Source organism: Aphelocoma coerulescens, chromosome 2 (genome assembly GCF_041296385.1).
Source record: "Aphelocoma coerulescens isolate FSJ_1873_10779 chromosome 2, UR_Acoe_1.0, whole genome shotgun sequence".
Taxonomy (NCBI): domain Eukaryota; kingdom Metazoa; phylum Chordata; class Aves; order Passeriformes; family Corvidae; genus Aphelocoma; species Aphelocoma coerulescens.
In genome coordinates this window covers 128,744,855-128,758,270 of record NC_091015.1, presented here as the reverse complement: position 1 = coordinate 128,758,270, position 13,416 = coordinate 128,744,855, and the positions used below count along the sequence as shown (strand labels likewise).

General features: G+C 41.9%; 1 protein-coding gene across 1 annotated transcript; it reads left to right on the top strand.

Moving 5' to 3' along the window:
- Positions 1-917: 917 nt before the first annotated feature.
- LOC138105121 (epidermal retinol dehydrogenase 2-like) lies at positions 918-13,117 on the top strand. The gene is made up of 7 exons (XM_069004775.1): positions 918-1,017; positions 3,911-4,254; positions 6,808-6,939; positions 7,950-8,049; positions 8,850-8,994; positions 9,561-9,686; positions 10,276-13,117. The coding sequence occupies exons 2-7, from the start codon at positions 3,934-3,936 to the stop codon at positions 10,367-10,369; spliced, it is 918 nt and encodes a 305-aa protein (XP_068860876.1). The 5' UTR covers positions 918-1,017; positions 3,911-3,933; the 3' UTR covers positions 10,370-13,117.
- Positions 13,118-13,416: the final 299 nt, after the last annotated feature.

The window sequence follows — 13,416 nt, the reverse complement described above, 5'->3', positions numbered from 1 at the left end:
TTGGGCCTAGGACAATCTGTGTGTCCTTGAAGAGCAGGCCTGGAGAGGCTTTGTTATGTCTACCTAGCACAACAGGCTACAAGAAACTTCAGAGTTACACACCAAGCAGTACAGGATTCGAAAAAATATAAAAGTTAAAACCCAAGGCATCAAGGTGATGTCTTTACATCAACCACGCCTTTAGGTGCAGGTCTCAGCATGGAGTGATGACTACCCCATACGTATAAATAGTTTAATACAAAAAAAACCAAACCAAACCAAACAAACAAACAAACAAAAAAAAAAACACACACAAAAAAAAAAAAAGCCCAAAACAAACAGCAAACAGGGAAAGTGCGGGGGAGTTGTCCCGAGAGCCTCCGCCCAAATAAACTGCTCCGTCCTTTGAGCTTTTGACCCTACTCCGGCCTCAGCAAAGAGCCGCGGAGGCTAAGCGTCCTCACCGCCGCCCGGGGCCGCATCTCTCCTTCCCAGGGGCGGCCCCGCAGCTCCGTGCTGGCAGCTCCGTGCCGGGCCCGCTCCCCCCGCCCGGCTGAACCCCATCCCGGCCCCGGGCGGGGCGCGGACAGCGCCGCGGCAGCCGCAGCCCCCAGCCTGCCGTTCTGGCCCCAAGGAGCCCGTGCCGAGCCGTGCCGTGCCGTGCCGTGCCGTGCCGAGCCGAGCCGTGCCGTGCCGTGCCGTGCCGAGCCGAGCCGTGCCGTGCCGTGCCGTGCCGTGCCGAGCCGAGCCGAGCCGAGCCGTGCCGTGCCGAGCCGAGCCGTGCCGTGCCGTGCCGTGCCGAGCCGAGCCGTGCCGTGCCGAGCCGAGCCGAGCCGTGCCGTGCCGAGCCGAGCCGAGCCGAGCCGAGCCGTGCCGAGCCGAGCCGTGCCGCCCCTGGGCATCCGGTCAGCCCCGCGCGGGGGCGGGTTGACCGATAAAAGCAGGGCTGTTCCGCTCCGCCCCGTTGTGCTTCTTGTTTTCCTCGCACCGCTCTTGCCTGCTCGTCCCAGAGCTGCTGCGGCGCGCCGGGAGGCGGAGGTAGCGCCGGTGCTGGGGCGTTGTGGGACGGGACAGGGTGTGCGGGCGCTCGGCGGGGGGATCGAGGCCCGGGCGCAGCCGGGCGCTGCGGCGCGGGCCGGGGAGGCGGCCTGAGGCGAGCGGTGAGGCGGTCACTGCAGCGGAACGCTGCTCGTGGGGTTTCTGATGATGCTGGCTGGGTTCGTAGGTGCGCTGTGCCAAGTGAGAATAAGGTTATCCAGCATCCTCCGGGGACTGAGGAAAATACTGCTATGCCTCAGCCCTTGAACAGCCTTGGCTACAGGACTGCTGTGTTTTTTGTGGGATCACAACTCTCCCGGTATAGTGAGAAAAAGTAATCCTTACCACACCCTGCTCGGGTAATTGCATGATCAGCCTTTAGTTCTTCGACTTAGCAGAGGTGGTGTGCCTGCCCTTGTGATTCGTGAGCAGTGATATTCTTTAGGAGCCTCTCAGGCCTGCAAGAGCCTGTCGGCGGTGAGTGTTGGCACCGGTACCAACAAGCCTTTGCTGGCAAAGTTATCTGCGCTTGAAATCTGTCTGACAAGAAAATGTAGAACGTCTGATACTTCTCTTCTGCATTTTTAAAAGCCCTCCACACTTATGTTTGTGTGGACGTAGGCATACTAAAAAACAATACAAGGCATCAGAAGTGATCTGAGATCTTAGACGTACCAAAGATCCCCTTGGTTAATTCACTTGTAAATACATCCCTGGTCACTTTAGTTGAGAAGCCAAAATCAGCCAAGTGAGTGGCAAATTTGATTGTATGGATATGCTTAGCAATACTAATGCATTGGGTGAGAACGGAGGCCCAGTCAGATTTGGGTTAGGGAGGAGATGTGTCCGTGGAAAAAGCATCTCATTAAAGGATGCAGAGTTGGTCTTATAACAGGAAGTCTCCTGTGGTCTGTATGCATAAACAACTCTACTTCATGAAGTGAAAGTCATACTTTTCTGAAAGATCTAATGTGCCTGTCACCTATACAAACCTAATATATGAATATTTTACTTAAAGAATTACTGGCACAAAATTTTAACTGGGTTTAGATCAAGTTGTGTGTTGCCTCTGAAGGCAGTTGCCTCACTTGGTTTTCCATAGGGATTAACTTTAACATCCTTATCTATGCCAGAGATACCAGTCCTCTTTCGTGCAAATGGAGGATTTTATGTTAAGTGTGTTAAATTAGTGGAATCAAGTTAAATTCAGCAACTGCATTTATTTTAAAGACTTTTTGCTTCTGTTTTAGACTCAACAAAGAATGTACATGAAATTTAATAACATTTTTCCTTTATAACTCTATTTTTGCTTAAAACTGTAATAGCTCTATAGATATGAGAGCCTATTGCAGGAAATGCCAATATTGACTCTGGAAAAATGTTCCAATGCTATTTTGATATTTGTTTCATTACTTATTGATGTTACTGCCTCTGTGCACTTTTTGTCACATTTTAATGAGAACAAAGAATAGAAAGTACTCAATAGAAAGCATTCACCCCATGACTTTGCCAGAAGGAATTTGTTTTACTACCCACTATGTCTTTGACAAATGTTTTTCTGTTATCAGAACAGTTTTAAGATGTCCCAACGTTTCTGCCAGAAAACTTTCTGAAATAACTAGCTCTGCTCTAGCAGGGGCCTATTTCATTTCAAGAGTGGCCTAGTTTCCCACGTAGAAAACCTGAGACTCATGGTAACACATGTATGTTCACATGCTAAATTTCATGAACTTTGCTCAGAGTAGCAGAGACCTAAGTGACTTATGTCCTGGCACTTGTCAAACATGATTACCTATACACATAGATAGCAAAGTTAGCTAAGAGATGTAATCAGACTGGGCATGTAGTGCTAAAGGTTGAAGTGTAAGTGCCAAAGTGCTCTACCTTTACCTGAGAAAGAAGAGATTATTGCTTCATAATATTGTTAGTCAAAGATTAAAACCTGTTTTGACCAAGGATGAATTTCTTGCACAACTTTTTTATACTGGAAAAATAAAATAACATTCCTCCAAGGACTTCAAGGCCTGCTTGTTGTCAGCATTACTGGGATGTGTACAGACTGTGAGGTTAAACACATACCTGAGATGGTATGATTCAAGCCTATGACATTTGCTTAATGCAGGGAGGTGAAGAGAAGAAACTCAACAGCTTTGCAGTGCGTTCTTAAAGAGCTGTGTTCAGTTGCAAAAGCAGGCTCTCCTTAATAAAACGGTAGGACAGGTAGCTGAGAAGTGAGTAGTGACAGACAGTTATTTACCTAGTGTGCTTTGGAGATTTATAAGCATATTGTCTTCTGAAGCTCCTTATGCTAATGTTTTCTCAGCACAATTGGGACTGTGACTTCTTTTGCATATGATTTCATAGTGACAAGGAGTGCCTACAAAGCAAAAAAATTGTAGTCCTAAAAGCAGAATTTTTCCTGACATGTAGTACTAGTTTGTGAGCACTAAAGTTCTTTGATCAAACCATAAGTTTTGATTTGTAGTTGTCATGCATTTCTGTTTAAGATGCTCAATGGGCAAATTTTTAGTATTGGTATGTATTTATTTATTTTAGATTTGTGTCCACATTCTGTCAGAGCAGAGAATGAAACTCATGACATGAGGGATGGGGAATTTCTAAAGCAGGTGAGGGCAGGTGTTTCCTCCTGCTGCTGAATGGTAAATGAATAGTGTACTGCATCCTGGAGGAAAGTAGAAGCAACCTGAAGATGAGACAGAAACAGGACAAATCTATGATATGCAGGTGTAAGCCTATTTTTTTTTTTAAACAACACTCAAAAGCAGGGTAGAGAAAATAATTAGAATGCATCTGAAAATGTTTTTGCAATGTTGATGTTTGCATTTTCTCTATGGTTTACCCTATCTGGCACATGTTTTGGGTTTTTTATCAGGTAGCTGAAGAAATAGCCTGAAGATGAACTTCTTCCTGGAAACATTAAAAGTCATTGTACTTCTTGTTTATTACTTACTGGAGTCACTGGTGTTCTTGGTTGTGCCTAAACGGAAGAAGAGTGTTAGTGGTGAAATAGTATTAATAACAGGAGCGGGAAGTGGCATTGGAAGACTCTTGGCAGTAAAGTTTGCCAGCCTTGGAGCCACGCTGGTCCTCTGGGATATTAATCAAGAGGGGCTCAACTACACAGTTAGACTGGCCAAAGAAAATGGAGCAGGAAGAGTACACTCTTACATCTGTGATTGTAGCAAAAGACAGGATGTCTACAGAGTAGCTGACCAGGTAAAGTATCTTATTTGTGGCTTTCACACTATTCTGAGTGCATGTGTGGGTGTAAGATGCATGATTAAGTTTTCTAGTGGATTCAAAGCAAGAGATTAAAGTTAATTCATTCTGAATGTGTTGTGCTTCCTATCTATTTCAAGAATTCTGATTTTTAGAGTTGACTTGTGTATCTCTATTCCTTAAAAAATAAAAAGAGCTGGCTTTCTTTTCCGGTAGCTCATTTTAACTGGGTAGCTTCTCATTCATTTATTCAATTAAGCAGGCACTTAATCACGAAGTGCGGAAAATCGATTCATTGAAGCTAAAGCAGTATTTCAAGTTCTGGCAGCCTTGTACCAAAAGTAAGCCCTAAAGACCATACACTGTAAAAAGGATTATCTGCTTAGGCAATTTTCAAATCATTCCATTGCTGTGAAGAGATTTTTGCAGACTTACTTTATCTGAATTAATAAATGTATCTTGAGGTCTTAAATATTTCTTTCTTTCATTTCTGAAGAGCTTTGTAAACATAGCATGTGGTTAGATAATTTGGGCAGACTAGCAGCATTGCCCAAAGCTGAAATCGCTGAACAGTTTCCAGTGTAACAACCTGTTATCATTCACTTAAAATTTGCTATACTTAACTGTTGAACTAAAGGGTTTCCACAGTGAGTGTTTGCCTGGGCATGATTTTTTTTTTTTTTTAAAGTTCAGCTGTCTTCAGGAACATCTGCTGGCTGAAATAATGTTTTGGTGCTCTTTAAGAAACCTGCCTTTTTCTACCTGTGCAAAAATGACTATCACAAGCTTTCTGATATGTGAAGCTTGTGCATGAATTGCAGCTTGTTAGAGGCTATTGGTTTTGTATTCCAGTAATGCTGATCAGCCTTGGCCCCCCTTACAGCTCTGTTACACCAGCTGAACTGGGCATCTGCTGTCCTTGCAGAGAAGTTTCACTTCTCTCCACAGGCTTGTAGCTGTGCTTCCTGCTGAACTGGGGAGGAGTATTGTAGTGTGAAGGACACTGGAATGAAGAAGATGAAAATTAACCTTTAGTTTTGAGGGCTAGCACTCTGGGCCCATGGAGAAAAGCAGTGGCTGAGCCATCTGGCCAAATTTGAAAAAGAGAACAGGGCATAGATCTGTGTGACATGGATTCAGGATGACGCAAGCAGAAACAGGCAGGAACAAAGAAGCTGTAGTAGGGTCCAGTGCATGGTTTCTCACTTACAACCTTCTGTCAGCAGTACAGCAACTGTCAGATTCACTAAAAATCCTCATGCTGATCCATATAGAAGAAAATACCCTACTACCATTACTTCAGAAATGTCATGTCCTGCTGATGATGTAGAATCATCCAATCTTACCAGTTACAAAAAGACTTTAGTATTAGTATGAGTGCTTGGTGCCACTGTTTACTTAGTGCAGTGTAGCAGACTTTGGTTCATAGTGTTCAGCATCAGCCTTTGCAAGATAAGACAGCATGGCTCCAGGTCCTGTTTTTTCCCCTTCTGGTGATTCAGCTTTATGCAGACTTGGAGTTTTGCAAGACTATGGTGAACTAAATTCATGCTGTCAGGGCAGAATATGTTTGAAAACTTTGCTCCCTGTAAAACAGTCTTAAAGCCAAAATGAAATGTATGTGAATCTTTAATATCTGCTTCATCAGCCACAGAGAGACACCATGAAGAAGTCACTTCAGTAGGAGGAAAACCCAAAGGCTCTGCATTACTAGATTCTTGTTTCTTTCTGTACCAACAGAATGAAGGACAACCTTTTGGCTATCAATAGCTATAGCTTAAAATGTATTTCTAATGTCCCTGTTCCAAAAGTACCCAACTCCTAAAGCTTAGTTAACAAAAATGGACATGAAAAATGAAGTTTAAGGAAGATGAGGAAGTTAAGCTAGAATAAAGTACAGGTGATAAATTACCCTTTAATTCTTTACTGTTATACTCATTTCATTTTTCCCAGACAGCTCAGATCAGTGAACTGTACTTCAAATTCTATATTAAATATTTTCATTCTCCTTTGGAGAGGTGTCACAATATCTTGCTATCAGCTGGTCCATAGTCATTCTCTCAAATGAGTCTGTTCGTGAATGTTCTCAGTCTGGAGCTAAAAGGAGAACTATATTTCCTCTTACTGAATTAAGTATAGAGGCATTATTTTTTAGCCAACTTAATTTCTGGGGTAGAGTATACCAGATTCTAGTCCAGAATTGCTCTTTAGTTTTAAGATGGGTTTACTGTAGCAAAATACTTGTTGCATTAGTTAATCTTTCTGCATTAGAGACTTATCTGGAACAGTTGTCCCCAGAAACAGAGGTGCTGACATCAGAAGCTTGTGTGGAGCTGTTGGGCTCCACATATCTGAAGAAAATCCATTTGAGAGCTCACCTTTAGAAAGGCATCAGGTGAGACTCCAAGAACCTGAGGTGTTTGGATCCATAAAAAGCACAAGTTCCACTTACTAAATGTGTAATATTTCTGTTTGCTAAGTTTTCATATATAATACTTGGAAAGAATGTTTTGTATTTATTGCACACTATCTTGATATTGTTTGGTTTAGGTTAAAAAAGAAGTCGGAGATGTTAGCATCCTGATCAACAATGCTGGTATTGTAATTGGGAAGAGATTTCTTGATTCTCCAGATTCACTTGTAGAAAAAACCATGGACGTGAACACAATGGCACACTTCTGGGTAATACCTGTATTTTGCATATACATACTAAGACATTCCTTTTAACATGTTTTCAGTGTTAATTTTGCCTTTTGGAGTTGAGGAAAGCATGCAAGGATATAGAGCTCTTTGGAGGTTCAGTCAGAAATGATACAAGAAATTACTTACTTTGCTCTGGAGTCTGTAAAATTTTTTAAAAAGTGTGGTAGAATGGATCCTTTGGGAAGCTCTAGTGTAGGCAGGTGGAAGCACTTCACATTTAGAAATGTTCTTAAGGACTGAAGTCTACCATCTGCTAAATTCTGAGGCTAGTCATTTGTTATAATCTCATTATTAATTGACATGAAGCAGGCCCACCCTAGTAATTGCTGCCCCTAGTAACAGAGAAGTGTTCGATTCTACTTCAGTTCTTCTGTTCTGTTAGTGTTCTAGTTGTTCTGTGGTTGTGATAATTTCAGTAAAAATACCACATGTTCTGATAATGCTCGTAATAATAAGTGGAGCTTTTGTCCAGAGTGAGTAACCTGGTGTGCTTTTTCTTCCTTCCAGCAAAGGCAGGTCACCTATATGGTGTTTCTATCATAAAGAATTGTAAAGAAAATATTCAATCATGTTTCAGTTTATTTAGAAATAAATTTAATCACAAAGATTTAATGAATTTAATAGAAGGAAAATGTGAAATTAAAATCTTTGCCATTTTACAAAATTTGCAGTGAACACTTCATTCTCATTTGAAAGAAACTTCATGACTAGCTGCAATTATATATTTAGCTCTCATCAAGTTACCCTCTGTGTTTGGTAATACTGCTGGGGTTGGGAAATTTAAATACTTGAAGGTTAGAATTCAAACAACAAGCTCCACACACACACACACACACACACACACACACACATCCTTTCCATAATGGAAGGGGGAAAGCTTATTTAAACTGTAGGGAGAATTTCTCTAAAGCCAACAAACACCTTCAAAATATCATGGCATGTATCTTACTTTGTAAAATTTTACATTGCAACACTGATTTACTTTGCAGACTTACAAAGCCTTCCTCCCAGCAATGATTGCGGCTAACCATGGACACTTGGTTAGCATAGCAAGCTCTGCAGGACTGTGTGGAGTCAGTCAGCTTTCAGGTAGTGTATTAAAGCTAATATTAATTAAGATAATTAGTTTGATTTTAAATTCTGCAATCAATATCCATGGGGGGAAAAAAACCAAACTGTTTTTGAGTTTCTGGATCTTTCCATATAGGTAAAGCAAATAGCCAGACTTTCAAAACAGCTGACCTTAAATAGACTATTTCTTTACAAAGAGTTTTCCAGGAGCTCAGCAGTGCTGTGAAACAGGTTTTTCTGCCAAGGCAGTTAGAGGATCTAGAAGCCATATGGAACTTTGGAAGCTGAGAACCTCAATGTTGTTAAAGTTTACTTGCAGGTTTCTGATAGGGAAGAGGCCACTTTAGATTTAGAGGAAGCTCGGAAGGCATTTCTGGAACATGTGTACAAAGGGGGAGGAATATGAAATAAGGTGACATAGCAGTAACAGAAATCTAGCTCCAAGGGAGTGATAATAAGGACAAACTGAGTTTCAAGTTGAAACCACGCTAGAGAGTCTTGAAAATGTGAGTTTGATGCATAAGAAGTGAGTGCATGGATTTAAAGATAAGGTCTGGTATGAAAAAATAATTTCATTTATGTTGTTCTGTAGAGAGTGGAAAAGTGTTAGCAGGGATGTCATGAACATCCAGTTCATGCCAGTCTAGAACAACAGTTGATTTAGGAGAGGAAAGAAAAGGAATGAATCACATCAAAAGCAAAGTTTAACCTAATCCTGAAAACCACTCCTATTCTGATGTGAAGTGGTTTAGTATTGGACAGTAAAGTTTAATTTTTAAATTTAAATATTTAACTGCAATTAATGTTCTATTTTACAGATTACTGTGCAAGTAAATTTGCAGCAGTTGGTTTTGCAGAGTCAATTGATATGGAGATGAGAACTCTGAGAAAGACTGGTGTTAAAACCACAATTGTGTGTCCTTACATCATAAACACAGGAATGTTTGATGGTGTTAAAACCAAGTGAGTAACTTCTTGTGAGGTTTTTATGAAAGTTGCATTTTTAGCATGTTATAAACCCCTATTTCCTTAATGAAAATCATGAGCCAGGCTTTTTTCTGCCTGTATTATTTTTAGGGCTGCAGATGGGTGTTAACATTGCTATCCAGTGACTGGGCAACTCAAAAGGCCTAGGTACTTTACTATTCATTTAAGCTGAAATGTGAAACATAATTGGTGTCCTTTCCTCTGGAGAAGCCAAATGCTCCATTTGTCCTCTCTGGTTTCTAAACCTCCATTCACCTCCTGAAACTGGTGGCATAGCTTTGCTCAGTATGCATGTATAATGACAAAGTTTAGGAGTCAAAAAAAAGCCTGATGTGTCTTAAGATGAGCACTCTGGTTTTGTCTTATGAGAGGTAGAAAATAACAATGTCCACTCACTCTAACATAATGAAGATTCTGTTGTTCATAGGACTTGTTGTATTTATTTTTTGTTGTTGTTGAATAACTATAAAATTGAGACTTTCTTGAATGAAATATGAATCCAAAGCAATTTGTATTATAGCAATAAATATTTTCTTTTTCAGTTGGCCACGTGTACTTCCCCTTCTGGATCCAGAGTATGTAGCTGAGAAGATAATCACTGCTGTTCGGCAGAACCAAGAAATGTTGTTGATCCCACGCATCCTTTATGTCTTATATTTTTTGAAAAGGTAAGTTATGCTTCTGTTCTTCTTTTCCCCTCTCTCTTTGCTGTCCAGGGATGCTTCAGCTATGTGTTTGACTAAAAGTACAAGCGAGGCTTCTACTTACTGGTGTGAATTTTCATTAAGTTCTGTTCATTTTTTGAAGGTTTTTTTAAATTTTTTGTTTCTATGGGTTCAGTCTACCCTTGAGCGACAGAACAATGACAGAAAAGTCCAGCTGTGCCTTGCTGACTCCACTGGGGTGCAGTTGTACTGTGGGCTGTAGAGACTGGGCCTGCTTCTCCATAACTGCATATCAGAGAATTACTGGTTGGAAAAGATCTCTGAGATCACTGAGTCCAACTGTAAACCCATCTGGTGTCTTGCTCCAGCATTAGGGCATTTTGACTCTGTTGCAAGCCAGGTTGGAATACTGATCTAGCTAATAACTCAGGCTGCCAAATGAGTGTAAAGGTTATTTTGAGAGGACCAGTGGGGTCTATATTCTAAAGAGTATACTGCCTTTGTAAAACTAATTCTGTGATAAAACTGCACAACTCTTCTGATGTCTGTTTTGTTCCTTTTTATCTCCTTCCTCAATGTCCCTACCTTACAGTTTCTTACCAGTGAAAGCAACTGTTCTCCTTTTGGACTACTTTGGAAGCCTTGAAATCATGAATACCTTCAAAGGTCGACCAAAGAAGGAGTGAAAAAGCACAAAATTCAGAGACCAGCAGCTCTAAAGTGAATGTTAAAGGTGGTGATGGGAAAAGTTTGCTTCCCTAGCAGCTGTGAACTTTGGGTATCTCATTTATCAATAGTAACAAGATTTTTAAAAGTTGCTTTTCAACAGGCTCTTAATCAACAGCTTTCATCTGAACTATTTTTTTTAATCCAGTGACTTGTTTTCTTTTCACTTCATTATGAAAATACATTAATTGAATTTAGTTGCTTTGCTATGACTGTTTATAATGCCTTGAATGTGATCCTGCATCACAAACTAGTAATTGGCAACTTTGGGGGGAAGAACGGACCAAGAAACCACATGTATTTAGCAGGTAGCCAGAAAAGCCTCTAGTCGACCTGACTTCTTGCTGCCATTCAGCAAACCATGAGGATGGGCTGTACTGCTGGTGCCATTACCATTCCCTGGTAAGCTGAGGAATTAAAGAATTTCCTCAAACAACAGATTCTAACTCTTACAAATGAAATTTTTGTGAGATAAAAATATGTACTGTGTTGGTGAAAAAAAGTTACATTTTTTAATTTTTGGAGGTGTGATCTCTCAACTCACAGATGACAATGGATGTTGGGGCAAGAACAGGGAAGGATGTGTAAATTGTGCATTTGCTGCTAATCTACTTTGTGCCTAATTTATTTTAAAAGCTAATGCCACCACTGCGACTTTGTAACAGAAGTCTTTGTACCTTTTAACTACAGTATTTTAAGAATTATTTTAAATTGTCATCTCCTAAGAGTAAACTTGTATTTATAAAGCATGAAACTGCCAGACTAGGTGGGCTATTGAATGTCAACTGAGACAACAAACTACTAAAAGCAAAGGTGTTCTGTTGTATAATAGGGGTTTCTCTTGGGATTATTTCAGAAAGGAATGATGCTGATAGAACTGGAGTGAATGCTATCATTACAGCCATCATTTGAGTAACAGCATAATGTTTTGCTTCTCTGAGTTGGGTGACAGGTTGCCTTGTGTCTACAGAGACTTGTTTTACTTTCCCTTTCCTCTTAGGACTGTCCATTTCTTTTGAGCTGAGGAGGCATTGCCCTTATTGACAATGGATGCTTGGAAAACTACCTTAACATTTTGTAATCCAAAACAAGAAAAAGGAAGCTTCATGTGTATGTCACTTCTGTACATGCTAAGTCCACTTCATATCACAGTACTCTGTTAGCAATTGGTACAGCAATTGAAACAGTATGGAGAAAAGGGGGAGTTTTTTAATGGGGAGTCTTTTTTTCTTTAAATAATGGCCTAGAAACTACCATCATTTCTCTTGTCTGTTCAAATAGTGAGGTTTATTAGCAGAGAAAGATTCATATAGAACTACTTTACTACTGGTGAGCAAGAAACACTGAGTAAAATAAGTGTGTTAAAAATCTCCATACCTTTTGTGATGGGTTGATGAGAGCTAGAATTCAGACTGATGAAGAAGAGACTTGTTTCACTCTCCTTTCAGATCTGCAGCTTTTCTTCCTCAAAATTTGTACTCATTTTACAGTACACCTCAGGAAACAGAAGTTAACCAGTCAAAAAAAGAGACTGTCTCAATGTGCAGTCCATACATACATTGCACTGTTCACAAATTCTACCACTAATAACTATGTGGTGTATCTGTGTCTTCAGACTCCTTACCTCTTTATACTAACAGAACATACTTTTCCCTCCTGGCTGTGTGTTGGGGTTTTAGGAGTTCTCCTTTTTTTTTTTTTTTTTTTTTTTTTTTTCCTCTTAAAAGAATTTTCCCTATATATGTTACCAGGGGGACAAATTACTGGATGCTTAAGAAAAACAAAAGACCTGGCCACAGAGGCAGGGGTCCAACTGGCTACTCTCTTTCACCTGGGGTTTTCTCTAGTAGGGCAGGGGATGCCACAAGATTTGAACTGTGAAAAAGGGGTTGGGTACAGTCCATGGGTGGCTGGTGTTCTTGGCGTTCGGAGGGAGAGGGGCTGCCACCATTGTGGAGGGAGTTCATTGCTGCTGCAGGCTTCTGCTTTTGGCTGCCTTCCCTCTACTGTGAGTGGAGCTTGCTTGCTGGAGTGGCTGTTGCACCGGGACCCTAACACCCCACCTTACTAGAAGAAGGACTTGTTCACCATCTGCTGGGATGCCTCAGGGCAAACCCTGGGATTCCCAAGCCTGCCTTTCCCTGCCCCGCTGGGAGCCGGGCTGTGGCTGCCCTGCCCCTGCCGGTGCTTCGAGCCTTCGCTATGCTGTAGCCCCTGCTCGCCCTGCCTGCTGAGGTCCCCGGGGGTTCCACTGAAGCTCTGGAGTTCGATACATCTCGTCTGCCACCTGGGATTTGTGCTCGTCCCTGCCGTTCCAGCCTGCCGCTCCCGCGGGTCCGGCCGGACACCGGGATTGGCTGCCCAGGGGTTTGTGAACCTTTTGTCCCATCCCTTCCCGGGATCCCAGGCCGCCATTGCCGCGTGCTCCCCGAGCTCGCTCCGGAGCGCCCCCTGCAGCCGCGGGGGAACCATCGCACCTGCCCTGCTCACCGGGAGCCGCCAGCGCCCCTGCCGGCTGCGAGCGGAACTGCACCCGAGGGGAAAGGGCCCGACGGCCGAGAAGGCTGGGACTGGGTTTGGGATTGTTTGCTGTTACTGCCATGGTTATTGCTGTTTGTTTGACTGGTTACACACACACACACACACACACACACACACATATATATATATATATTATAATAATAAAGAACTGTTATTCCTGTTCCTCAGATCTTTGCCTGAAAGCCCCTTAATTTCAAAATTATAACGATTGGGAGGGAAGGGGGTTGCATTTTCCATTTCAAGGGAGGTTCCTGCCTTCCTTGGCAGACACCTGTGTTTCAAACCAAGACACTATGAAATACTAGACATGCAGAGTTCTGGAGCAAAGGAGGAAAGTGAATTATGAATATGAACAGTATGAGTATAAAACTCCAGCTCTAGTGAGAGCAAGTAGCTTTTCATTTTTGGTGTCCTTGTGAACACATTCTGCTGAGGAAAATTAGAAGCAGTGAGTCTGGCAGTGGGA

What these genes read in the sequence shown, in the direction of transcription:
- LOC138105121 (XM_069004775.1), top strand. Translation starts at nt 3,934, where the DNA reads ATGAACTTCTTCCTGGAAACATTAAAAGTCATTGTACTTCTTGTTTAT. An exon ending in TTTGATGGTGTTAAAACCAA is followed by an intron (nt 8,995 to 9,560) that starts GTGAGTAACTTC and finishes TTTCTTTTTCAG; the next exon opens with TTGGCCACGTGTACTTCCCC. An exon ending in GTCTTATATTTTTTGAAAAG is followed by an intron (nt 9,687 to 10,275) that starts GTAAGTTATGCT and finishes CCTACCTTACAG; the next exon opens with TTTCTTACCAGTGAAAGCAA.